This window comes from Ziziphus jujuba, chromosome 2 (assembly GCF_031755915.1).
Source record: "Ziziphus jujuba cultivar Dongzao chromosome 2, ASM3175591v1".
Taxonomy (NCBI): Eukaryota; Viridiplantae; Streptophyta; class Magnoliopsida; order Rosales; family Rhamnaceae; genus Ziziphus; species Ziziphus jujuba.
This window is the reverse complement of record NC_083380.1, coordinates 12,120,829-12,148,420: the sequence shown is the minus strand read 5'-3', so window position 1 is coordinate 12,148,420 and position 27,592 is coordinate 12,120,829. Positions and strand designations below refer to the sequence as shown.

General features: G+C 32.6%; 2 protein-coding genes and 1 pseudogene across 3 annotated transcripts; 1 reads left to right on the top strand and 2 right to left on the bottom strand.

Annotated features, from left to right (window-relative positions):
* Positions 1 to 681: 681 nt before the first annotated feature.
* Positions 682 to 7,322, bottom strand: LOC107418465 (probable alpha,alpha-trehalose-phosphate synthase [UDP-forming] 9). Of its 2 annotated transcripts, XM_016027163.4 has the most exons (5): positions 7,001 to 7,322; positions 6,593 to 6,673; positions 2,181 to 4,285; positions 1,695 to 1,968; positions 682 to 1,588 (listed from the first exon to the last, which is right to left on the bottom strand). In XM_016027163.4, the coding sequence occupies exons 3-5, from the start codon at positions 4,163 to 4,165 to the stop codon at positions 1,274 to 1,276; spliced, it is 2,574 nt and encodes an 857-aa protein (XP_015882649.2). In that variant the 5' UTR covers positions 4,166 to 4,285; positions 6,593 to 6,673; positions 7,001 to 7,322; the 3' UTR covers positions 682 to 1,273. The 2 variants fall into 2 exon arrangements, with proteins under 2 accessions (XP_015882649.2, XP_048329901.2); XM_048473944.2 differs by lacking the exons at positions 6,593 to 6,673; positions 7,001 to 7,322 and adding an exon at positions 5,655 to 6,572.
* Positions 7,323 to 15,560: 8,238 nt separating this feature from the next.
* On the top strand, positions 15,561 to 18,220 carry LOC107405733 (uncharacterized). The gene is made up of 4 exons (XM_016012823.4): positions 15,561 to 16,080; positions 16,786 to 16,866; positions 17,374 to 17,513; positions 17,615 to 18,220. Exons 1-4 carry the CDS (start codon positions 15,772 to 15,774, stop codon positions 17,859 to 17,861), a joined length of 777 nt encoding a protein of 258 aa, XP_015868309.1. The 5' UTR covers positions 15,561 to 15,771; the 3' UTR covers positions 17,862 to 18,220.
* Positions 18,221 to 18,584: 364 nt separating this feature from the next.
* LOC107418443 (spermidine synthase 1-like) lies at positions 18,585 to 26,893 on the bottom strand (annotated as a pseudogene).
* Positions 26,894 to 27,592: the final 699 nt, after the last annotated feature.

Sequence of the window (27,592 nt, the reverse complement as noted above, 5' to 3'; positions counted from 1 at the left end):
GTTGATTGGGTAATGGTGGGTCGTCGATGATGGGGCAATCCATGCATGATGCACTACGTACGGAGAGCCCAGAATTAATGGGCCCACTTTCGATCCATTCTATTGTTTTTTTTGTTTCTTGTTCTTTTACGTAAAGAACAAAGAAAATTCTTCATTAAATTCTTCGTTGTTGTTTGGGGAGAAAGAAAGTGCACTCTGGTTAGGGACCAAAATTATTATACAAAAATGTACCCATTAACTTATTCATGCTTTCTCCAACAATAGAAGAATTTCCTTTTTTTTTTTTTTTTTTTTCCCCCCTCAACTTTAGAGAAAAGGTATTCGAACTCAAAATTATTATCCAAACAAACTGTGACTGTTTGGTAGGGATGAATAAAGTGGACATTAGAAGTCAATAAATTTGCCTGCCTCGCTAGATTTACCAACATTATAATTTGCTATATTGGAATCTAGATGAGGAACAAAAATAGGATCTTTTCAAGGGTACTAAATTGACCCACCTTCATAAATTGAGAGGATCCCTCTCCAACATATTCTCTGTTTCTTGTTTCCTTGCATCATGCAGATTTCATATATTTATTATAACATGAAAATCTAAGCAATTGTTTGTATAAAGGGGTTAACATAAAATGTCTAGCCCTCAATATATATGGATAGTTGAGATTTATGCAATCTCTACCATGAAGGAAAGAATGGATGGTTTAACATTTATGCAACTTGCATATACAATCTCAACTTGGGGAACAAGTTGGATAAAGGGGAGGAAGTACACGCAGTATGAATCACACCAGCAACACTTTCGGGAAGATTAACACTACCATTTTTTCAGAAAACAATGAATGAACTTTCATGTAAGAGCCAAAGCCAGTCAAAAATATACAAACCAACAATGCCCTTGTATTTTGCTAAAACTGAACCTGTGAAAAGCGCCCAAAAAAAAAAAAAAAAAAAAAGAAAGTTAATCCCTTCTAAGACTGTCCCCAAAGTGAAAAGGACCATGTCATCATTGAAATGACCAATCTCCCATACTCCCTTATGCTCATCTTCCTCTCTATGGGAACCTAGAGCTGCTTACCACCATCCAACTTCCACCAGCAACGAATAAGTTAGTATCAAATGCAATAATTAATCTTTTGATTCCTGTGTAGTATTACCAATATCCTGAGGAGAAGACTGCCAAAGCGAGTATACTTTTTCCGACATAGCTGTGCTTAAGAACAATGTGTTTTTTACTGGCACTTTTTGAAAGCAGAAACAGCACCAAGCTTGTATATCAAACAACATTCTCAAAACAAACTTGGGTTTCTTCATTATACCTTGATTTGAGACTTGAAACTGCGGCTAGACCTTGAAGCAACATTTGGACATCAGCAGTATCATCCAGATAGTACCGAGCTTTGCTAGGTTTTTGGCCAACAGTGCATGCGAATATCTCAGGAACTGAATGGAGAGATGAATTAGAAGCTATGCTTTCAAACATGTCCTCGTCAGATCTATCATCACCAATGCACATCACAAAATCCACTGGTTTCCCATTTGTGATCATGATGGAAAGAACTTTCTCTGCAACTAACCCTTTAGTAACTCCCTACAGTTGTCAATAACTTATAAGCAAAACATTTGGACCATTTGGTTAATATCAAGAATAGAATTACGGGATAGAACCGCATAGGATGGGAACAGAGAATGCATACCTGTGGCTTTACTTCAACAATATGTTGGCCCCTCTTAACAACGACAGGCTCGTTTGCAAGGACATTTTCAAGATGATCTAACAACTCCATGGCCTGGCAAGATCCGAAATCGGGATCAGCATCTTGATGGTGCCATACCAAGGCACTCTCCTTGGTTTCTATGTTGGAGCCATCAGTTGCCTCCGTATATAATTTCATCACAGGTTCTGCAATTCTTTTCCATTCAAAATCTGCAGTTAAGGGACTCATTTCCCAACTGGATTTCTTATTCCACCTACAAGAAGAACAAAGCGGAAGTGCAATTAGTACCATTCTGCCCAATTTCTTGACAATAATTGTCATGATAAAGGGAGACCAGTTGAAATGGTGCACATAGTAATATTTTGAACCAAGCAGGATATTGCATATTTTCAAGAGAAAATCATTTGTTTGGTACTAAAGCATAATGGAAAAACTTAAAATTTTGTGCATGTCAAATGAACTTACCTTATGAAATATCCATGTTCAGCTGCTATACCCAGATTCTCACATTGAGAAAACCAATCACTCAGAGAGTTCTGCCCCCGACCACTAACTATGAAAACAGTGTTTTTGGGATCATTGCAAAGGCTGTTCAGAACAGAAATGACTTCAGGACTGGGGGTTTTAACAATAGAAGATTGTGGTACCACTGTTCCATCGTAATCCAAAAATATTGCCCTTCTATTAGTCCTCTTATATGCAGAGATAATATGGTCAATAGAAAGCTTTCTAAAACTCGGAGACAGTGACAAAATTCTGAAACTCAGACCAAAACCGATTCCCCAACACCGTTTACTGTAATGATCTTGGCATGCCCGTTCCAAATCTTGTATGAAACTGCGGGCCCAATAGGGTACATCATGTGAACTAACATATCTATAGTGCTTCTCATGCCTCAATTGCTTCTCTAAATCAGGCATTGTGATGGCCACATTGAGTGCATCAGCTACAGCATCAATATTCCATGGATTCACCCTGATTGCTCCACTTAAAGAAGGCGAACAACCTATGAACTCAGAAACAACAAGAGTACTCGTACGAGGGGAACCAGAAGGGATTCCCAAAGCTTCATCTATTTTCTGACTCCCCTGCCTACAAATAATATACTTGTATGGCATCAGGTTCATACCATCCCTGACCGCATTCACAATGAAGCAATCTGCCAGAGAATAATAGGCAGTCTTCTCATGTAGAGGAACATTACGGTCAACTAAAATAACCGGTTCATAGCCTGGAAAACCAAAAATCTCGTTTATCCTTTTAGTAGTCGAATATGTTTCTCTTTTTGTTTCTTGAACATCTTTCCCAGTGCTTCTTGCAGGATTTATAATTTGAACCAGGACTACTTTGCCCTGCAACTCAGAGTGCTGCAGCAGAAGTTGTTCAAAGGCCAATAACTTCAGACTGATGCCTTTAAAAATGTCCATGTCATCGACACCTAGAATCAGTTTTTTCCCCATGAACTGTTCTTGAATCTCTTTAGCTTTCTCGGAACAGGATGGATGATTTAGTGCAGATTGAATTCGACCCATGTGGATCCCAACAGGCAAAATTTTAATGTTCACCGTTCGTCCAAAATACTCAAGTCCAATGTAGCCCCTCTTAGATTCATAGTCAAGGCCAAGCATCCTACTGCAACAAGACAGAAAGTGGCGAGCATAATCAAATGTATGAAAACCAATCAAATCTGCATTTAGCAGTGCTCTCAGAATTTCATCTCTGATAGGCAGAGTCCTGTATATTTCTGATGAAGGGAATGGGCTATGGAGGAAAAATCCAAGCTTAACCCGAGTAAAACGCTTTCTCAGAAAAGTAGGGAGAATCATAAGGTGATAGTCATGAATCCATACACAATCATCTTCTGGACTGATCACCTCCATGACCTTATCTGCAAATATTTTATTAGCAGAAACATAGGCCTGCCAAAGTAACCGATCAAAATGGTTGCCATGTTCTCGGCACATGGGCAGCATGTAATGAAAAAGAGGCCACAAATATTGCTTACAAAAACCATGATAAAACTTCTTCTGAAGATCAGGAGGAAGGAATGTTGGCACACAATTAAACTCCTCCAACAGTTTCTGAGAAACTTCTTCTTGTTCGCTCACATCTACATCAACCTTCAGAGATCCCACATAAATAACCTCGGTATCAGAGGGGAAACCATCCTTAAGTTGCAGAAGAAGTGAATCCTCATCAAAACTGAAGCACCATTTCCCTGAATTTGAATCCTTCTGTGCATGTAGAGGGAGAAAGTTCGCCACTAAAATTTTCTTCTCTCTGCAAGGGGTGGGAACATCTAAATCTCCATCATTACTTCCATTGCCATCTATATCAGAAATGATTCCCTCAACAGTCATCACCCTTGGAAGATTTCTAGGAGTTTGAGGGAAATTCAGCATGTCCCCGGATGCCAATTCCAATAAACTTATGCACGATCTTGACAACATGATTGAGGATAAGCCTTCTTTCGTGAGGTTATTTAACTATGGAATTCTGAACAATGTAGAGTCAGGAACCTTTCTACTAAAAGGATATTTAAGGGACAAGCATATATAGGAAACAAGAACCTGTATCAAAGGCAAGAGAAGATATCCATAAGGACTGTCATAAAGAAAACACCATCTGCAATACTAAGCTAATCAAAGAAAAACAAAAATTAATAAACTTCAGTAAGATGAAGCTTATTAATTTTGATGAAAAACATTGGCTGCTTATCCAAAAAGTATAACTATCTAATAACTTCATCGAATCTTTTCTCCATGCAAAAGTCTTCTAATTGGTAACTTGTTAGGAGAAACATGTAAGCAAAAGTAATTAGGAAACAGAAAAAAAACTTGATTCAACTATTGAATGGATGACAAAGATTACAAATATCTGTCGCTATGGCTATGGTATCCAGAGATCCCAAAGTAGGACATGTCCAAAAAGCAACTCATCAAAGGCATACTACTGTCACAATATATGAGACAATTTCACCTGAAATCATCATAAATGCAGCATTCTCTTGCCAAGACGGATACTTTTACATGTATATGCATGATAAAATAGCAGAAGCACATGAACAAGGCGGCCAAGAGAGAAACAGGAAAAAGGCGAAGCAGGAAATTCAACCATCGAGAGATGAGAACCAAGAAATACCTACCTGCTATTGCTACGCTATTGATTTGTGGCAAAACAGACTTAAAGAAAGATGAAAAGAAGAAGCATTGTTTTGTTTTTGAAGCAGAAATGTATCAAACATCAAAAGGGCCTTAAGTCTTTTCCATAAGCCCCCAATCTTATTCATTAAAAACATTCTTTCACTCATAAGAATTTCCAATTTGAAGAGGAGTATCCCTCTATTCACCTGATTCTAGATCAAACCTTTCACAAAACTAAAGGACAATATATACTCCTAGATTATCATTTAGTTTAATACTTTAACATTTACATTGACCCCACAAATATAATAAACAAGAAGATGTGCATATCAAAAATGAAATCAATTAATAAGCATATTAAATTTTTTATGAAGACATCATTCTTCAAAAAGTTAGCAGTGTAACCAAATCTTAGAACTGCTGGGTCCAATGATTAACTTGTTCCCAGTTGAATAATACCTATCCATTGATGTTGTTTTTCTTTTATATTATGAACTAAGTTTTCATTATTCTCCTTCTTATAGTGATTGATTCCTAGTACCAAAATGGCAAAGATCATGACACAATCATAAAAAGCAGGATTGCCAAGGGCAATCTTTTTAGATGTGACATGCTCATAGACACAAATTTAAAGCAGGTCATTACTCCAAATCAAATTTTAGTCATCTACAGTATTGCCCTATAACTACAATAAATCATGACGTAAGAAATATGACCGAAAATGAAAACAAAATTGACATGACTATATACAAATTGAAAAATACAAGGACAGAAACACACGAAAAAGCTTGCATACCAGAGTTCACACATGCTTTTCGTTATCTTCAAAGCAAGCATCAGATTATACCTTACAAATATCAGTATCCCTAGCCTTTTTATATGAGATATCAAGAACTATTATAGTATTCAAGGTTATATCTCACAAATTCATAATCAAAGCAGCGGTGTGAGGAATAACTGAAGCAATCTATAAGGAAATCACAACATGATCTTCGCATGCATCTATTCATATCCTTTTGTTTCCAGGAAAGCCATTAAATCACTTTGTCTGTCTTCTAAGACTGGAAAATAGGAATATATCATTTCGGCAAATTATAATTTGCTACATATGGTATGTTTCGCTATCTTCAATAATTAAGCAAGCTTTATTTTGCGAAATTTTCGGCAGGGTTTCCTTGTTCGGGCAAAATTTAAACTTTTCTTTTTTTTTTTCAAATACCTTCACCGATATTATGTTAGCATCTTTGCATATTCTCTACTAAAATAATGTCCGCGCAAAGAACAAATGTCAATTAATGGAATATATAGCCCATAGTTTTCATGTGATTCATCCTTATCCACAAAATTATTCAAAACCACACTCAAAGGAGTACAGAAAAGTAGAAAACTGAAAATCGAAAAACATTATCCGACACCACAACTAGTTTATTTTCCAAATTTATCCTCAGTGTTTCTATTTGCTTCAGTGGAAAATAGCTGTATGAAATTGTTTCTTTAAGCATTTCTCTTCTTGACTCAAACTTTATCTACACACATTGATACCATGCAGAATTTGCAAAGCCGATCACAGACCGTTCAGCTAAGTTCACAGATATTCAAAAACATAACCTTTAATCATACCATTAATTCTATATATCCTAAGGGCAAAAATTTCCTATGCGAACTAACAGAGCCAAGAAAATAAAACAACTTTAAAAAGTAATAGGCATTATAAATTTCCAATCAAAATATAACCTGATTCCCCCGAAATGAGATCAAACTGATCCACCAACAAAGCTTCAATGGTGCTATATGATAACAGTAAAGAGCAATCTCCTGCGGAAAGACCGTATAAAAATCAGAAAACAAAGGAAGAAAAAAGAAAAAAGAAAAAAATAATAAATAAAAAATGGGTTCTGTTTGGTTTCTGAGAAATTAAAAGGAAAAACACAGGAAGAGCTCTCCATTACCATGCCAAAACCAATTCAACTACAACCAAACCCAATAAAAATCCAAACTTGGTTTCTCCATTTCCTCTTAAACTTTCCCAGAAACCAAAATGAACCCATTTAATGAAAAATAAAATAAATAAAACATCATAATTCAGGGAAAAAAAATTGAAAGTTTAAAGGTGTGTTTGTATGAACAGAGAAGAAAACTTACAGATGAAGAAGAAGTACGGACAGATAACAGAGAAAAAAAGAAAATCAGAGTGTGTGTTAGATTTTCATATGTATATAAGTTAATAGATAATAAAAGAAAGAAAAAAAAAAAAAATGGGAAGAGAGGTGGTGTGTATGTATGTATTATGTGTGTTAGGTTCGAAACCGGTGAGAGATTAGAAAGAGAGTTTTTAATGGTTTCGAAACGGACTAATTATAAAATAAAAAATAAAAAAAACAAAAAAAGATTTTGACATATATAATGTAATGCCTATATATTAATATAAAATATATTGTAAATTGTAAAGGGAAAGATTTTGAGAAGAGCGTTCCGTTTGGTTTGGTGTTTGTTAAATGGTTGATTCAACAAAGGAAGCTCTAGACTAGAAGGAGAGAGAGAGAGAGAGAGATAGAGAGAGAGAGAGAGATAAAACGTAGAAAGTCAAAAAGAAAGTATATCTATACAAATATTATATAATATATTTATTTATATATATGTGCCAAAGAGAGAGAGAGAGAGAGAGAACACGTACAGTTGGATTGCAACTCCTGGTTGGTCTTACGTTATAGTCCTTGTAAGATTTGTTCTTCCACAAATGGACTTTCGTTTCCATCTTATTACAAAAAAACCCTTCCACATTTTTTTTGTTTTTGTTATGTTAAATTATGTATGGTGTGACTGCGTTTGATCCTATGATGTGTCTAAATATTAGAGGTTTTCTTTTCTTGTTTCTCAATATAATTATTTTCGTTTAAATAAGTTCGATTCATTTGAAAATAATATTAATCAACAATCATAATCGGTTTTTGTCAATTATCGATAGAATCTATAAATGATTTGTAACGATAAATAATGACATCTGAAATATTCGAATATTAGATATATAAATAATCAATGCACGATGTTTGCATTTTTGTTTTTGTTTTATTGTGTTGGAATAAAAAAAAATAAAATTATTATTTTTTTTTAAAAAATGAACAACTCTTTTTATGATAGTGGATAAGAGCCAAATAATGATTTTCTCTTTATATAATATGGAAGTCTAGTCAAATAATTCTTCTATAATCTCTTCCCAAAAATTTAAATTACTTTCTATAAAGAAAATATTTTTTCCTACAAGAAACTCTTTGATTTTTCAACATTCCATAGAATGGCTAAAGAAAAGGGTTTTAGGATTTTGCATTTAGAAGTTGATTTTTTCCTTAAAGCTCTTGACATTATCCAAAACCTAGCCAATTAGACAAAAATTCATTTTGGAATGGGTAAAAAAAAAATTCAATTTGACTAGATGCAATATCAATTAGCAAGACTATGAAAAATTGGAAAAATCTTCGGTTTTAGTCTCAAAATCTTGCAAATTTTATTTATTTATTCATTTATTTTTCTGCAATACAACCTAATTCTCTTTGGGTATGAAAAGGCAGTCTTTATTGCCCAAATAGAAAATCTTATCCTTTTCAATGTTCTTCCTTTCCTTACCAACAACTCCCCATTGCTCTTTTAGTATTTAAATGATGTTGACCGCTCCTCCAAACGTTAAACTAATAAATTAATTAATTAATTATAACAACTAGAATTGGTTTAAAAATTTGCCTTAGATGTGGATAAACTAAGACTAGGCCCACAAAGTCATCTTGTGAACATTTTGCTTCTTTTTTTATTTATTTAAATTGATTACATCGGTTATAGCAATCTCTTTAGCTGATAGATGATAAGACTTGCAGGTTTTATGGTCTTTAAAGTATTACTTAATTTTTTACCCAAAAAAAGTACTACTTAATTACTAAAATAATAATGCTGATTTGAGGCATTTTGAACTTTAACAATTATTACATTATGTAGAAAAACAGGATAAGTTTAGACCGTATTTTATTTTGACTGTTGTTTTAATATAGACTATTAGAAAATATAAATATAACAGAGAAAAATATCTTTTTCTGTTATTAGATTTATCAATCTATCAACCGAACCTTGTCAAATTTAAAAAAAAAAAACACATTATGATATTTGAAACCAATAAATAGATATAAAATCAAATGGTTTTTGAACTAACTATTTTTATATGGTATTTTCATAAATTTTTGAACATATAGAATAAATAAAATATTAAATCACATCAATTATTTCAAAATCATATTAATTATATTTTTACCAAGTATTAAAAATTTATAAAAAAATATATATAGAACCACCAGATTTTTTTCTCAATAAATCGGATTGAATTTAGGTGAAACCTGGAAGGATGTGAAACCATTGGCATACTAGAATGAGCCATATACCACATTGAAATAAAGAGGGGTAAAGTGGTAAAAATATAGAGAATTAGTTAGGTGAATAAGAAAATAAATTACATATATAAGAAAAAAAAAAAAAAAGACATTAGCTGTAAGATAATGATTAACGGCAGGGTAAAAAAGAAACAAAGACGCTCTAACGTCTGGGTTATGTTTTCTTAATTTAATTAAATATATAATAAAAACAATAATAAAAAAAAAGAAAGTGGAGTTACGTACAATAACGCAAGTGGGAAACCAGATTTTGATATATATATATATATATGTATAATCTTTTGGATATTTTGATAATTGATTATTGATATGTTAGAGAAAGATGGAAGTCCAGTGCAGAAAAGTGAATGCGGCTGCTCGACCACGCTGCCTGTCTTCCATTTCGGATAAGACCTTTCCCTCATTTTACTCTTTAATGTCCCTTCTCTCCCGTTTTACCAAACTGCCCTTCTTCTTCTTCTTTTTTTTTTTACTTTTTTTTTTCACATAATATAAATATACTACACAATAACTAAATGTCGTACAATACATAAATACTAAAAAAATCATACAATAAAGAAACTTTACTCGTGGTTATGAATGATTGATATACGTAGATTTTGAACATGAATATCTTTTATCTTATATTATTTAAAAACATTCCTTGCTATCAACCAAATCTTATTTTATCACCAAGTTTGAGGTCGGTATTATTTTTATTTTTAATATTTACCGACAAACTAATCGAGGCATTGAACTTGAGTTTCTTTCTTTCTTTTTTTTTTTTTTCTTTTATTTGGTTGGTTTCCTATTTTAAGGCATGCTTATCGTTATCCATTTTTGTATTAAAAAAAATAAGCATATTGTTTTATAAAATACTAGATAAAAAGTATAATTTTATTGAATTAGAATTATATTTTTTTAAAACAATCAGTAAAATAGAATAATATGCAAACTAATGTGAAAAAAAAGATAGTTTTGTAAATAGTCAATTAAAATGAAAATTGGTATTCATATTTTTACATAACCTTCATTGTAATAAATTATTAATTGATATTTGCTTATTACTCTCATGTAAGAGAAAAATAATATAGTATTTTAATGTATAATATTTTACTCTTTAAGTGAATTAAAAGTGAAATAATGCGTATCTTAAATAAACCAAATGTTGTTTGGAAAGTGTTAAAGTTGAAAAAGAAATCAATTTTTGAAATTTAGTTTCTTATGATTTAATTTTTTGATAATTAACTTTTCTTTTTGTATGTTTGGTGAGTAATAGGAAAATTGAAACTTGTAAGTAATTAAATTTAATATTATATAATAAACTAAGAATAAATATGTTATAATAAATTAGAAGTAAATATGTATTTTTTTTTTAAATTAAAATTATTTTTTCTGAGATTTTTAAAATGACATATTTATAAATGGAAATAACTTTCCCACATATTTTCATGCATTAGTGGAAATCTAATTATTTGAGCCCATATTTTTCTATCTCATAATAAATATCAAAATAAAGTAAACTTATTATTTTTCTAAAATAATTAAATTCTCACTAGTTTTATAATTATTTAAACATGCCGCAAGAGTAAACAATAATTTTGTAAAATTAAAATAAAACTCGATGCATTAGTCTCATGAGCCAAGTTTTTGGGAAGTTGAAGCTTAAACTCAAAAAATGGAGACGAGAATGATAAATAATTATAAAAACAATAATGTTATCAATACCAAAATGTCTATAAAACTTTTGAAATAGAACAATGCTAGAGACACTAATAAATGTTTTAAAATATATATCAAACGACAAGTATCAATAGTTTATTAGTTAATATATTACTATATTCTAATTATAAATAAATGAAGTTTTGAACAGATAAGTATAAACCAATAAAATATTAATATATATCACTTCATATATATTTTGATATATTGATATGGTATTTTTAATATTATTCTTTGAAATAATAGCATATTATTTTTGTTATATCAATTGCAATTTTTAAATTTGATATATATGTCTTTTCGGAGGAAAAATTTCTTTTATGTAATTAATACATAGATGATTTAGCATTACAAACAACTACTAATCAAATACTTAATAGTTTTCTTATAAGGTCTAGTTACTTTATTTTAACATCGCACATGATTATAGATTTGTTTGGTTTATCTTGGATGTAACAATTGAAAATGACACTGGGTGACATGATTTATTTATTAAAGTAATACTTTTTCTCCTCAAGAATAAACCTTTAAGCCTTTGTGAAATATTAAAATTTTGAATGAAATTGATTTTTGAAATTTATTGAGAATCAAAAATTTGAATTATTTATTTATTTGTTTTAGTGTTTGATAGATAATGAACAATTTAGAATATACAAAAAAAAACTAAATTAATTTACATTTTGAAATTGGGGATAAACTTATTTTTAATAAAATTTATAAAGTAAGTTTTCCTAAAAATCTTAAAACATTTTTTTTTTTTTTTGTAATATGATTGTGATGAGCTCATATTTTTTCCAATTAAAACTTTTCAAACATTGAAAAGATGCACATTCTTAGAAATCTCAAATTCCCACTAATTTTAATACAGTTTAAACAAACTTTTTTTTTTTTTTTTGGGGGCTTTTTCAACAAGTAATCTTGATATACAACCTAGTGTTTGTAGCATTTGTGTACAGTGATTAAAAATAAAATAAAATAAAAATTATAGGAGTGGCAAGATGGTAGTTAAAATAAAAAGGAGATGATAAGTGTTGTTGCGCAATTCGATGCGGATAAAATATAGGGGACAAGGAAAGGATCTTTAAAATTCTCTCTCTTTTTTTTTTTTTCCCTACTCTCTGTCTCTTTCTCTCTCTATCTATGTCAATTTTCCTCATCCATATTCAATTTACATGACATCATATTAGAGACCTCCATCAAATTTACTAATTCCCATATTATCCCCCAAATGTTGTTGAAGGTTCTTGTCGTACGGACACTTTTTTTTTTTGTTTTGGACTTTTGGACACATTTGCTCTCTCAGGAGACCACTATCTGTGTCCTTAAATTAGGATTTAAGGCAGAGTGATACCAACCCATCCCCAATGTGGGTCCCACTCCAACATTCCACGTCTTCTGCTTCCTGCTTTCTGGTTGGTGTCTTTGACCCAGGTCAGCATCTTGCTTTACCCTTACCCTTACCCTAACCCCATTCTATGTGAATTATTTAATTAATTAACTTTTTTTTCAATGTAAGGAATATTTGTTTACAGGATAATAATGAATGTGTGGATTGTGGAATTAGAAAAGTATAAGGGCGTGGATTAAGTGTTACAATTAGAATAATCTCAAAATTTTTTAATTATACAATAATTCGTTATTTTAATTTGTATTTTTAGTTTTCTTTTTTCAATTGTCTTTTTTAAAAAAAAAATTTGAAATATTACTTTGTTTTGTATTTTCAAAACCATTTGAAATAAATAAGAGTGTATAATATTAGCGTGTTACATTTTATACTGGAAAAAACAAATATCCTATGAAATTGCACTGAAATAAAAGATTATTTATTTATTTTTTATATTGTACTAAAATAAAATATGATACGCCGTACATCATGCCAGAATCTTATAAATGAATGTGAATACGAAGAAAAGAAGAGTTAACGTGTCATGTTGCAAAAGATTGTACAAAATCTTTTGCCTTTGTTTGCTTTGAAATAAAATACCATTTAACAAAACTCTTACAATTTTTTTTTTTAAATAATTATGATTATTGTTAAATTTTTTGTTTTTAATAAAGGATGCATAACTCCATAAGAAAAGAAAGATGAGAGTATTGCTATTGTAGAAACTGTTTTACTAACTTATTTATCAAGTGAATGATAAATGAGGTGTTATTAATGTAATAATTTGTATTGAATCTCAATTATTTATATTTATTTTTCAGCTAATGAGATAAAGATAACCACTGTCAAATAATTTGATATTTAAATTGGTAAAGCAATTCACCAACAACTCAAAGAAAAATTGGGTGTTCAAGGTAGAACTTTTTGTGAGTTCAATAATATTTATTAAACACGTGCTATATAAATTTAATAATCTATAATTACATATAAATTCTCTAACATTGTTTAAACAAAGGCACATATACAAGTTTTTTTTTATTAATATCCAAAAAGAAAACACGCGTTTGAATTTGGTCATGAAACAACAAAAAAAAAAAAAATTTAAAAAATTGGTAAAGCATTTCACCAACAACTCAAAGAAAATTTGGATTCAATGGTAGAACTTTGTGAGCTCAAAAATATTTATTAATTACGTACTATATTAATTTAATGATCCATAATTACATATAATTTCTCTAACATTGTTAAAACAAAAACATGTATACAAGTTTATTTTCTTTTATTAATATCCAAAAAGAAAACACGTGTTTGAATTTGTTCATAAAACAACAAAAAAAAAAAAAAAAAAAAACAAAGTCGCATAAACGAGGAATGAGGATAACGACTACAAACAGGGTTAACCAAAGAACACAAAAAGGATATATTCTGAAAAACAAAAAAGTTTACTCAATCCCATAATATTCCTATTAAAATAACCAAAAAAAAAAACATTTTGGTTTTACAAGTATTATTGGAACAAAAAAAAACAATTTAAAAATGGAAGTATTTATTCATACAAGATATTTTATATTTTCTAACAAGTCAAATAAAAAAAACGAAGAGTAGGAAGGTGGTGGGACCGTTGATGTGGAGTGGGGACGAGAGTGTGTGCGTGTCTCACGGAAGGGAGGAGAGAGAAAGCGAAAGAGAGAGAAAAAAGAGAGAGAGAAAGAGAGAGAGTCGGAAGGGGAGGGGTTTTTTTTTTTTTTTTTTTTTTTTTTTTTTGTTTTTAGGGGTAGAGATAGAGAATGCGTGCGGGGAGAGGACAGGTCAGCTTGGTCAGTCAATAGAGGATTCAAAAGTCCTTATCCACTAAAACGGAGGGTAAAATTGGAACTGTATTTTCTTTGTGGGTCCCACTATCCGAATGTTCCACTGCCAAATCTTCTTCTCAATCTTATCCCTTTCCTTTCACGTTCCCCACATAAACGATATAAAACCCGCTTCTGCCTCCTCCTTCCCCCACCATCATCTCCTTTGCTTATTATTAATTAATATTTTTTCCAACTAAAAAATTAAAAAGGCCCATTTTCAAATTAAATTTAATTGGGCCTCTTTCGATATTCCCATTAAACTTTTGGACTTTCAATTTAAATTTGTAGCCCAAATTAACTATGTAGCCCACCATAATAATCTCTACCTCTTTCCCTTCTCTCTTGATTAATGGTCTCTTCTCTAAGCCAAAGCCCAAATGTGATTATCGTAAAATACTATGCATGATTTTTTCTCGGATTGATTTCACTTTACTCTCTTCGAATCAAGAAAAGCTTCATTTTCCGTTTTTAGAATTCAAACATTGTAATTTAGATTTTTAAATTTTAATATATTGCATTTGTCTAATGGAGATTAACAGTTTTAAGAGTATTAAAATTCATTTTTTTTTTTAAATTAGAAAATTTAAATTGCAACAAATTAAAATTAAATAATTTAAGTTGCAATAAATCGTATTTAATATTTGATTAGATACAACAAAATTGTTAATCACTATTAGTCAAAAAAATTCAATTGGACAAAAAATGCAACAAATTAAAATTTGTAGGCATAAATGGAAATGCAACTCCTCCAAACTAAATGATACAAAAGGTAAATTGACTTTTTTCTTCTTGTCTAACAATTATATATGCAATATTAAGTCATATGGAAGAATTGTTCTACTGCTTTCATAGTATAGGAAAAACAAGAAAAAATAAGCAAATTTAAATTTCTTTAAAACTACAAACATCTCTGTTTTCTTTCGTAAATAAATTTTATGATCACCATTGACATCAAAAATTTCAATTCAAATATGATTTTTACATGTCACCAATGCTTATGACCCTAATAAATAGTCTTCAAGAAATGATTCTAGCTTAATATCATCCTATCTTTAGAACCAAATAAAAAAATTGTGCTATCAGCTAAAAAATAAACAAAAAATAAAAATTTGGGTTTAACCCTGATCAATTATTTTAGATTTGTGCAGGAGGAAACAATGGACTCTACCATTCTTAAAAGTGAACAATATATAGTACAATATAACCAAATCAAATATGTTAATTCTTCCAAACAAAAAAAAAAAAAAAAAAAAATTTGAAGTTTACCCAAAAATAATAATAATAAAAAAGATAAAATGAATTAGATTTTGTTGAAGTGAAAGGAAAGAACAATGCTACATATATATTCACCTGGTAACAGTAGAAAGGAGATCCAAATCCCGAATTGTTGACCCACAAATTGGTGAGAGTCAAAGTCTCTCGTTGCTGATCCAACTATTCAGCTGGCAAAATGGGTTTTGTATGGTATTGCAAAACAAAGACTCTCCGAGCTCTCACGGAGTCACAAACGCAGTAAGGTTGGGTGGGTAGCTAGCTAGCTAAGCCATGCCAGGACCTGGTCCGCATCTAATGTACGCCATGGGTTCGGGTCTGGCTCTGACCACCCTCTCCAATGGAAGGTTTAGTCCTCACCATACCTTCACCTATACTATTAACGCTTTCTTCGGACCTGATATTGGTTCCTTCTCCGATTGGCTCGGCGAGACGCTTGGTATCAGTTTGGGTTCGGCTCTAGCCGATGCCATCCACCACCCTTTCTACTATTCTCTCATTTTGGGTCTTCCTCTGTGTTTCTTCTATTCTTGGGTCTCCAGAGTTTTGCTTCAGAAGGGGATTCTTGATTCGGTTTCGGGGGTGAGAGCTTGTGTTGGGTTGTTTTTGTTTCCAACTGAAAAATATGGATTTGTTTTTATTTTTTATTTTTACCCCTTGTTTGGTTGCTGAGAATCAACAGTATAGGAAAGTTTGTGTTAATACGTAGTATTCTATTTGACTTTTTTCTTAGTTTTATTTATTTCCGCAGTTAATGAAAGGTATTCTAATATTTAATGAATTTTTTTTTGTAACGGACCTTCCTTCCATTTTTAGATCGCCTTTAAATTTAGTAACAAAATGAAAGAAGGTTTATCATTAATTTCCTAATCAGGATGGCATTTCTGTCACTTTATGTCTGAAGATTATTTGATCAGGCTCAACTGTTTGTCTGTTAACTTTCTATTTTGGTACAACTACAATGGATGTTATATTGAAAGACAAAGGTTAGATGCGTGTGATTATATTTCAGATTTGTGTAGAATTTTTTTACTAAAGGAGATTTCAGATGTTGGGTTTGGATCATTTCTGGAAAATTTGATCTGAGTTTCTATATTATCTGACTAGGATATGTAGGTTGAAAGCATATGAGATTGCGTTATGGTGGTGGTTTGAGGTAGCTTGCGTCAATAATTGGTGCAAATTGCAAATATTGATTTTTAGTTTGGGTATTAATGCAAAAGTAGAATGCTACTGATAAATGCAAGGCATTTTTTTTTGAAACATAACTTTTTATATACCATGCAGGTTCCTCTTACGAAGAGGCAGTGCTTGTTGCTGGTGGCAGCTGGTTCATTGACACATTTTTTCTTAGATCACTTATTTGAGGTAATATTTTGAACTTGTATACAATTTCATGCCGCCATGCTAGTATATTTCTTATTTTACCTTTCATGATATAAGAAAGCCACACTGCTAACTTAGGTCTTTGATCTTGGTTTTGAAATTAATGAATGTGTAATACCCAATTTTTTCAAAACATGATTGTTGTACGGTTTCCTAAAAGTTCAAGTTAAACTGCTGGATTGTTGGAATGTAGCTTCTAAATTGGTCGTTCCAGTTTTCTTAGTCCTATTACAATAAGGAAGACTTTTGGGCATTTATGGTCTTCTGGGTTGTGAAAGGTTGGGGCTGCCTTGACATTTTACGTTGTCACTACATTCACATAAATCCAAGTTGTGCAGAAATTCTCTTTTTAGTTGTTTTTATTACTATTACTATATACTATCATGATTATAATTGTTTTGTTTTTGTTCATTAAAGAACATAGATTTTATTGATTTTTCAGAATCATATGTAGCTTACAATTTTTGGTTCATATTTCTGAATATTCAGGAAAATGGGCATTCAACAATGTATACTTGGATATTGAGCACTGGTTGGTGGAAGAACCGAGCACCTGTTAACCCGGATGCTGTTGTTGTTGTTGGTCTCTTGTGTATGTGCTTACTCGGTGGCTTTATTTACATAAACAGGTCTCTATTTTTGGACACTGCATAAGGTTTTTATTTTTTCCATCCTTGCATTGTTGCATGAGGTCCTTGGCATTTATGTTGTTCAATTATTTCACATGCAGAGTTAAATCCAAGTCAATTAAACAACAATCATATCAGTCAGCAAAACTTATTCTGATCATAGCTAGCCTATACTGCTTATGGTGCATAAGCCAGTTATATTGGGTAAACCCTCGTCGACCAGCAGTTGGTGAAGAGGCTGATCTTGGGGTTCTTGTGTTTCTGGCTACTTATTTCTTTCTTCCACACTTCCTCTGTATATCGTCCATGAACTCAAAAGATCTTGATGCTGAGCAACTTCCTCCCTAACAGTATTTATCTTTGTGAAGAATACATAAGATTCCTGCAGTTCTTCTCCCAAGGTAGCCCGTCAAACTTTAAAGTGCTTGCCACGAATTACGTAGATGAAAATAAGAAGCATCAGTTGTTTTTGTTGTATTGTTAACGGTGTTAATTTGTTAGATATCTACTGGCCAGTATATCTATTCTTGTTATTTTATCTCGTAGTATTACACGTCTGTAAATTTTTGGAAGAGTTTTATATACTCTGCATGTAATTTGTGAGCCATTTTAATGGAGCTTCCACTTTTCTCTCCCCATTTCCCTTCATTTTTGGGGATAACTTTTTCATTATTGAAGTACAAATGAAATTAATCTTTTCCTTGGTCCATACCATGCTCAGCTTACTTCTTGATTGAAACAAATTTGCAGAGATTGAGTAGGCAGATATTTTTTCATTTTTCTTGCTTAGTTTGATAGCTAAGAAATGACAGGTTATTTGCAAATTAATATTTTCCTCTTTTTAGGAATCTCTGGTTCACAAGTCCACAAATGCAAATAAGGCTTTGGAACTTTTGGAAAAATCATCATTGACTGAAGCTTTTTAATTCTAAAAAATCCGTTTGTGGTTTTATGTGATTATAATTGTACAGGGACAAGATGAATCCTAATAATGTATCAATTACTGTTTCAGTGAAAAACTTTCAAATTAGAAAACCTCTAGTAAAACCATATCTTGGTGTTAGAATGACTTCAAATTGCAAGACATTGTGGTAAGAAAGAATTGTAATGGTGATTTTTCAATAATCCTCTGCTATAATGCTCTGTTTCTGAGTTCATCATAGACTTTTTCGAACCGATAGCTTTCTTTCTGAAAAATGGCAAGCAGAATGCAGCAGTGTGGATGTAATGAGAGGAAAATCAATAGCTTAGAAAGAAAGTCATACCTCAGAGTTGTAGAACTTAGGTGGTCCTTCTGCTACACCTAAATTCTGTGGATTCAAGGGATTCACGGGGTGTTCAATGTCCAATTATGGACCCTCTGTTAGCAAAGCATGAATCCAATCACCCCCACTGGAAAACATAGATCAGTGAAAATGAAAAGCAAAAGTATTATGATTGACAGGAAAGATAGAATTTGATTTGGAGAAATAGAATGATGCCTTGGATATGCAGGAACTGTTGTCCAAGCGTATTTGACAGAGCCTTGAATATTTTTGGACAATTTGAGATGTCTCTGCAATATCAAAACTGTTGTCCCACAAGCTGTCTGCTGGTTCAGACATCGCACTCCCAGGTCGAAGAGCTTTTCTCACTGATTCTAGGGAATATGTATCAGACAGCTCTTCTGGCGCATGCCCTGCATCATATTGAATACGTTGGATCTATATACGTATATATATATATATATATATATATATATATTATGGTGTTGTTAAGTGAGAGATGGAAGAGGAAGAAAACACCAACCCATGTTTATGAATGCGTGCAGTATAATAGCATCATAGTTGCCTTGAGGAGCTGATTTCATGAATGCAACTCTTGCATGCATGCAATCTTTTTCAGGTTATGCTATTTGGTTAATTTCATATCATACACCGTTTGAGGTATGACCTATTTACAAAAGTATCCCAATAGTTTTAAATTAACCACTTTTTCAATGGAGAAATGTGGATGATATTAAGGGGGTGTCAATGAAAAAGGAGGAAGATGTTAGCTTTTGAGAACAAAAGGAAGATTAATAATATTTTTGAAATTAGGCCAAACTTCAGGAAAAGTGAACAATATTAACTGTTGAATATTTATTTAACTCTTAAGGTGAGAGAAAGTTAATATGACATGACATGCTGATCAGTTGAATTAATTATTATGACTTGACCTACTTTTGATGGCAAAATTTAACATATATACCATTACCAAGTCATGCAATTTTATGATTCAGAAAAAAAAAAGAAAAAAAGAAAAAAAAATTTTTATGGTCGTACCATCATTTATATGAGCATGCTCTCGAGGATCTTCATAGCTGATTGCAACACCAGGGAAGAATCGCTTATAAACCTTAAAACATAATGCAAAAGGCCAATACAGAAAACACATTCTGATTATTGAGGTCTTCCTTTTCTGCTTCAGTTCATTATTTTTGGAACTCCATGGAATGTCTTTTAGTCATCAATTAAAGGTGAAAGTCTATTGTAAGAACTCACATCTATCACCATTTTCGTCGATTTCACAAATATCGATATGCTTGACTGAAGAATGGTCGTGATAGTTCCCTCAAAATGTCACCATCTCCACCTCCAACAAGCAATACCTCAAGAATAAAAAAGCCACAAGTTAAAGGAATGGATATTTTTTGAATATCAAAACCTTTGGAAACAACCAAGATATAAAAAGATCTTTGCACAATATATAATTAAGTGACTGTTTTTCGTAAAAAAAAATTTACAGTTTCCCAGAAATTTTTTTTTACCCCCAAAAAACAAAGAGGCAGAGTATGGAGGAGTGTGGAAGGAAGGGAAATTAAAACCCTTTTTGGGTTTGGAATAGAGCAAAGTGCGAGGTGAGTGAGCATTTCTTGGAAAGCAAACTCATCTCTCTCTTTGTGAGTTGAAGAGCTCCATCTAAAATGGCTACCTTCCCATATGTTGATGATTAAAACGCAGAAAACCAAACAAATTACAAATAAAGTTTCTTGCTTTTGATTAAACAAGAGAGACATATATAAATATACTATATATATAATGCAACAAAGAAAAAAGACCACCCAATTATTATAAATTTCTTATTTTTAATTGTTTTCATGTGGGGGCTTATTAAAGTGTACATATATATGTACCTGAAAAACTAAAAGGTCCTGGTATTCTGTCTTTCCATCGAATAGGATCTTTTCTATCTTAATAAAGTGTGCCTCACCTACACATCAAAGTGAACAGAAATGACAAATCAATGACTATAAATAGCATATTTTCCATTATAAATCACCAGCTTCATGAGTTTTAACATGCACCAAAACTCTATTATATATATATATATATATATAGAAGAGCAAAGATAAAGAAGCATATATACCAGGCCATCCTTTGGAATAATCAGCATACCAACCGGGAAATGAAGTAGCTTGTAGACCTTTATGATCTCCTATAAGTTTCTCATTTCCATTATCAAATTCAAAACTTCCTTAGGAATATTAACATGAACTTGAATGTCTGATTTGGTACAGATTTCGGCAGAATCATTGGCAATAAGATAAACACCATTGTTTTTGTCCATGGAACTTAGTTTGGTTTCCTCTTTCTCTTTGCTAGTACATTTTAAGGAAGCTAATGTTCTTACAATGTCAATGTACTCAAGACAGCCTCTGCAGGGGGTATTGAATAAGTTGCAGATTTGATTAACCATCAAATGAAAATATAGTGCGCTCTAGCCCTTGCTATTTGATTAATTATAATTTATGTGTCTGAAAAACTATAACTCTTAGCTTGTACATAATATCTATTTATTATTTCTTAAGTTTTGGTTTTATGTTTTTGCTGAAATTTAGCATCCTTAATTTTGCTAAAACTCCTATATTTTCCATACTGCAGACAATAAACGACAAAATAACTATATATATATATATATATATATTTTTTTTTTGGGAGGGAATAATCTCAAGTTCAAATTTCCCTACCCTCGGTATGAAAGAAAAGGTAAAAAATGCTATTGCTACTATTGGGTTTTGCAATAATTATGAAACATTAAAGTCTTGATATTTAATCCAATTCATTCATGTAATGTTATGCAGTAGGGATATAGTACTCCTAAATTGACTGCTAATCTTCTGCAAATTGTCTTCTTGGTAGAAATTATTTTCTATTTAATATTTTATGTGATGGTTAACTAATTTTCATCTGCATACATTTTCTTGCTATCCTAAATGCAATTGAATGCTTGGAAAACTTGCCCACAATTCACTCCTATAGTTGTTTATAACCATGTACTACCTCTGACCATGTACTATCCTTGATAAAGCTATTTTTTAGTTAAACAATTATTTCGAGTTTACATCTCCATATCCCAAATATATCTATATATCTATATATATATATATATATATATATATAAACTAATGAGTTAGGTTTACATAAAGATAAAATGATAGTTTTAATATAATTTTTTTATTAATTTTTGAATTACATAAAAAATTAGTATTTAAAATTTAAAATGATAAATTATAGATTTAGTGATATACTATATTTTGTGTGATTAATAAATATTACTTTAAATCTTAATCTTTCATGAAATTTAAAAATTTAAAAAGAAATTTTGATACTAATCTTGATATTAAGAACTTGATTTGAATCCGATTGATAAATTAATAGACACGTGCTTAATTATAATTTTATTAATTTAGGATTTTTCAATAAGATGTAATGCTGGTAATCTATGGCCCAATTCAATTGGGCTGGCAAAATTTTTTATAAATATTTAAAAAACAAATCAAGTTGAGCGTCCATCACTTGTCTAATTGCATTGGATTTCACACTTGAATCTTTTTTATTATGATCCATCGAGGGGTTGTTGTGTATGGTTCTAGGAGGAGACAATTACACTTCACCTAAAATGTTATAAATTGAGCCAAAAGCCAAATGGTACTATTTCTTTAACGCCTTGTTGAAATTTGCCTCCATTTGATGCTTTCTTGGTTTAATAATTGATTTCTATACATGCTTTTAACATGCTTGTCACTAATATCACCCATAAACAGCACTAACTAAATTGAAATAATTAGTAACTTTAGTTTGTTGGTTACAGTGAACGTGAACCATGCAAATGGAAAAAAATTAAAAAAAAAAGGAGAGAAAAAACAGGAATAAGGAGAAGAGAAGAAGAAGAAGATGATGAGAATTGACAATTAAATAAGTTTAAGTTAATTAATGTTGGTTAAGTGGGTATTGCACTTTTATACCCTTAATCTATAAGGTTTTACGATTTAAATTCTCAACTTTTAAAAATAACAATTTAAGTCTTTAATTTTTGGATTTGTTGCAAATTAAAATAATTTTCAATTTTACTAAACAGATTAGTAATACTTTTGTCTAGGAACTTATTTATATTATGGATTGAAAAAAGATTAAGTTGTTGATAATGGACTCTAGCAATTTATTTGGACAAATTGAGGATTGGATCAATTATGACAAATTGAAAAATGGAAGATCTCAATTGCTGTTTTTGCAAGTTGAAAGTTTAAAGTACAAAACTTTAAAAATCGATGGTACCAAAATGCAATTAATCCAACTAACCAAAATGCTATATCGAGTGTTCTTTTTATAAAGATTAAATATTCTCATTACTAGTATAGTTTTGGAAAAATCTAAAAGAAAAAGGGAGCAAACATGAATTAATACTAAATATTTGTATTTAATATTTTGGACCTTTTAGGTCCCCGGCAGCTCTCGAATTCATCAGTAAAAATTTGAAATCCAGACTCACCTTTCACGTTTTGGTTTTTCTTCTTCAGTACTTACAAACATATATATTTCAATCCAAAACCTAAACGGCTAAACCTAACTGCACAATATGGTCATGTTAGAATTTTACGGATCTAAATATACATAATAAATTTCATAAATCATAAATTACTAACCTCCAACTGCAACCATTGATAAATTAAATCTTTAATCCTGCAAAATAAAAAATAATGTAAAGTAGTGCCTATGGACCACTACTCTCAAATCACTCTCAGATCTCTGAAAATCCTAATATTAAAATACCGTATGACCTATATTTGTTTTCTTGCCTTAGACCTTTTATAGTCTCTGCAAGTCATATTTACCCATTAATTTTAACACACACAAAATACTAATAATTTAATAATATAATAATACTAGAAAAAATATGGATAAGTCAATGGGTTTATAAAGAGAGTTGGTCCTCCAGTCTAATGGGCCAACTGGAGTCTTATAGAGAGTGTGTGACCAAGGGCCCTACTACAAAATATTAAAATAAGTCAGTCCCATTAATGGCATTCTCCCATTTGAACTGCATAATCATCATGATATATATATAATCCAAACTCACTTACTACAGTATCTTCCGAACCATAATACCATTTTTCATCTAAATATATAGCATACCAACAGGGCACAACAATATACTAGACTAGGCAGTAGAGATTCTCTCAGTAAATCTCCCAAAATATGATATCATTTCAACTGAGCACTTTGCATGCTATAAACTCAGTCTAGGTAGTAGAGATTTACCTAACCATGTTGTAACACCCCGTCCCAAATTGCACCAGAATCAGTGCATGTTGACCGAGGTTGACCGTTGACCGAGCGGGTCAAAAGTTGACTTTTTGTCCCTGTTGGAATTTCTAGTTGACCAGGGTACCATGGTGAAGTGCATGATGCCTCGAGTTCGTAGACTAGTAGCACGTAAAAAACGGAGCTATGGTTTGAAAGTTATGGGCAAAACAAGTTGAGGTGCAAACAGTCCAAAAGGTGCCGGGAGTTGACTTTTTCTTATGGTGTAATTTTGTTTTGACTCTTATATGGTTGTAAAGTAATTGTCGATACTAGTTCATAGATTAGCGGCACGCTTAAATCGGACATTTGGTTAAAAAGTTATGGATGTTTGAAATTTGCCGGATACCGTAATATTTTATTATATCTGGCTTAAGTGCATAGTGATGCCACATGTCATCACCTGATTGGTCCACGTGGAATGAACAGTGTCACACGGTGGCTTTTATTTGACAAAAATCTCGGGGAAGAGAGAGAAAGAGAGAGAGGAGAGAGAGAGAGAGAGACCAACCGGCCGCTGGAATTTTTAAATTTTCCGGCCGATTCACCTTACACGCGCCGGCCAGATGGAATTCTCTCCTCATTTCCGGCAAAACCCCAAAGTTTCGCGGCCGTTGGCCGCCGGATGCGCTCGGATCGAGGCGGCGAAGATCGGCGGTGACTTTTCCTTCCACCGCCGGCCACGTCCGATTGACCCCTTTCCGGCCATTTTCATGCCACACGCGCCAGCCACCCCTCACCACCTCCTCAAGTCCGGCCTACCCACCAAATTTCACGGCCACCGGACCTCCGACTCGCCGGGATCGGAGCTTTTTCCGGCGAGGGGCCGAAATTCTTCAAACCTCGATTTCTCCGCCGTTCGGCCTCCGTTTGCCTCACCGCCGGTCCCGTTGGATTCCTCTCCCCTCGATCTACAAATCTGCAAAAAATCTTAGCCAACAGCCACCGCACGGGCCGCCGCCGGCGATGGTTGCCGGTGACCGCGGCGGCTCGCCGGAAGTTACTGTTCCGGCGAGTACCCAGTTGCACCGCCGATCCATCCCGACTGTGTTCGACCTCCTGAACCCAAATCCAGCATCCGTTTCCACCAATTCGCGATGGTTTGGGAGAATTGCGGAGTCGAAACCCCAAAAGCTTTCCGACGAGATTCCGACCACCTCGGGTCCGATCACCGGAAAGTAAGACCGAATCCGTGATCCTCATCACTCGAGCTTCGATTCGGTATATAACTCGTAACTTTTAGTTGTCGTTGTGTTTGCTCCCCGGGTACCCATTTGGGAATTACCCGAATAAAATATTAATATATTTGGTTGGTATACTGTGGTTGTTTTAGGTGCACGCGCGAGTAGTGGAGTTGATCATGCGAAGGATCTTAGTTGATTTACGCGCTTAAGGTAAGTGACCCACCTTCAAAAATATTTTGGGCAATTAATTATGTTTAATTGGTATTTAAATTATGCTCATGTGGTACAATTTAATTATGATTTTATTGTGATTTAATTTAATTATTATGCAAGAGCAAAGTATATTTCGGTAATAATCGTACGAGGTTTTAAGTATTATTTTCGGGCATAATTGGGTTAATTATTTTATGAAAATATTTGTTTAAATTGTATAAATTATTCCCGTGGTATTTTAATTGTTGAACCTCGTGTTACGAGAAAATTATGGTTTATTTGTTATCGATATTTCCGTACCGTTTGTTAAATAAAAATTTGTGGGATGGTAATTGAGAATTTGGTATATTTCCCACGGTGATTTTGGAAAACGGTACAGTTGGTTTAATAATTATTTTATACGCATTCATACAGTATTGGTGTTCTGGTATATGTATATGTGGTTCAGCGCGTAAGTATTATTATTTCTCTCGTGAGTTGCCATTGGACCATGGGCAGGCAAGTTTGTTATTGGCCACAGCCGCCCCCCTCCTTGGCCGGGATGATGGTTCAGCAGCGGTACTGTCGGGACGCCGAAGTGCCGTTTGCAAGTTTCTCTCTTTAATCTCCCCGCCAGTCGGTGCTCAGGACGCTGGGTATCGGAGGGCATCATCGGTATATGGTGTGATGCGTCAAGTGTAATTTTCAAATAAAGTTCAAACCCCAAAGGTGTTCAAAAATTATTTATTATAATTTATTGCATTTTAATTATATATTGGGGTATTTATTTATTTACTGTTTCTCAAATGGTTTGATCCCTTGGTTTTCGGGAAGTACGGATATTGGGTTTTGTGAAATTGTTTTAAGAAGGGAACATTTCCAACGGAGTGATTAGTGAGAGTTTTGAGGGAAAAATTATCTTTTCCAATTGTTGTTATTTATTTATTAATTGTTGGTATTAATTCAATTCCCTTATTGTTATATTATTATTATTATTATTATCATTAAAAGTATTCAGTAGTTAGGGTCACTCATTGAGATGATTAGCATCTCACGTTTTTAAGTTCCGTTCCCTTAGGTGTAAGGAGTGGTAGACGTTCTCCCGGAGCGAACCAATTTTCCGCTGCTATCGTGTTTCGAGAAGTACCTTTGTACTCATTCATTTCAGTGTATTATTTCTTTCATCTTTGTTGTATTTCTGTTGACTAGCACTTCATAAAGCTCTGTATACTATTTGGACACTTATGTTTTATTTATGCACTGGGCTGCTGTTATTGTTATGAAGTGCTGTAATTTGTGGAACAACTTGTAGTTTTGCGGGAGGAATAAGGGGGTGATTATAGAAGTGTGTTTTCAGTGCAGGTAATTTTTGGTAAGTCCTACCCTTAGGGGAGGTGCTGTCGGATTTTCCGTTGGAAGGTTCGGTGGTATTTCCCTGGGATCAGGGCTTGTCTAGGGTTTCGGGGAGGAATTCTGGACGGGTCCTGACACATGTGCAATCCCCCAACACATAATACCATTTCATTCGAGCACATTGTGTATCGACAGGATACAACAATATACCCAAACTAGGTAGTAGGGACTCACCATGGCACCTGTGGATCAACATACACATATACATAGACTAATAGTCTCAACAGGCCTGTAAATATAAGGAGCAATAATATGTGTAATAAAATATCTCATAAATATATAATGATCCACATACATCAATGTATCAAAATACTCAAATAAATAAATAATACTCAACATGGATATTATTGCAGAAATTATAACAAACTCCCATTGACCCACAACAGTCTCAGCTATCTAACAATCTCATACGAAACACATGCTCCTCAAATATGCCTACGGGTAAGGTCTTGGTCAGTGGATCTGCTACCATGCTGTAAGTAGGCATGTGAACTACAGTATGAGGCCTTCTTCAACTTTCTCCTTAACCACAAAATACTTAACATCAATATACCTCGCACTAGGGGTACCTTTTAAATTATTGGAGAAAGACACTGCTGCAGTATTATCATAATACATCATAATAGGCCTCTCAATGGAGTCAACCACTCCCAAATCACGAAATAAAATTTTGAAGCCAAACTGCATG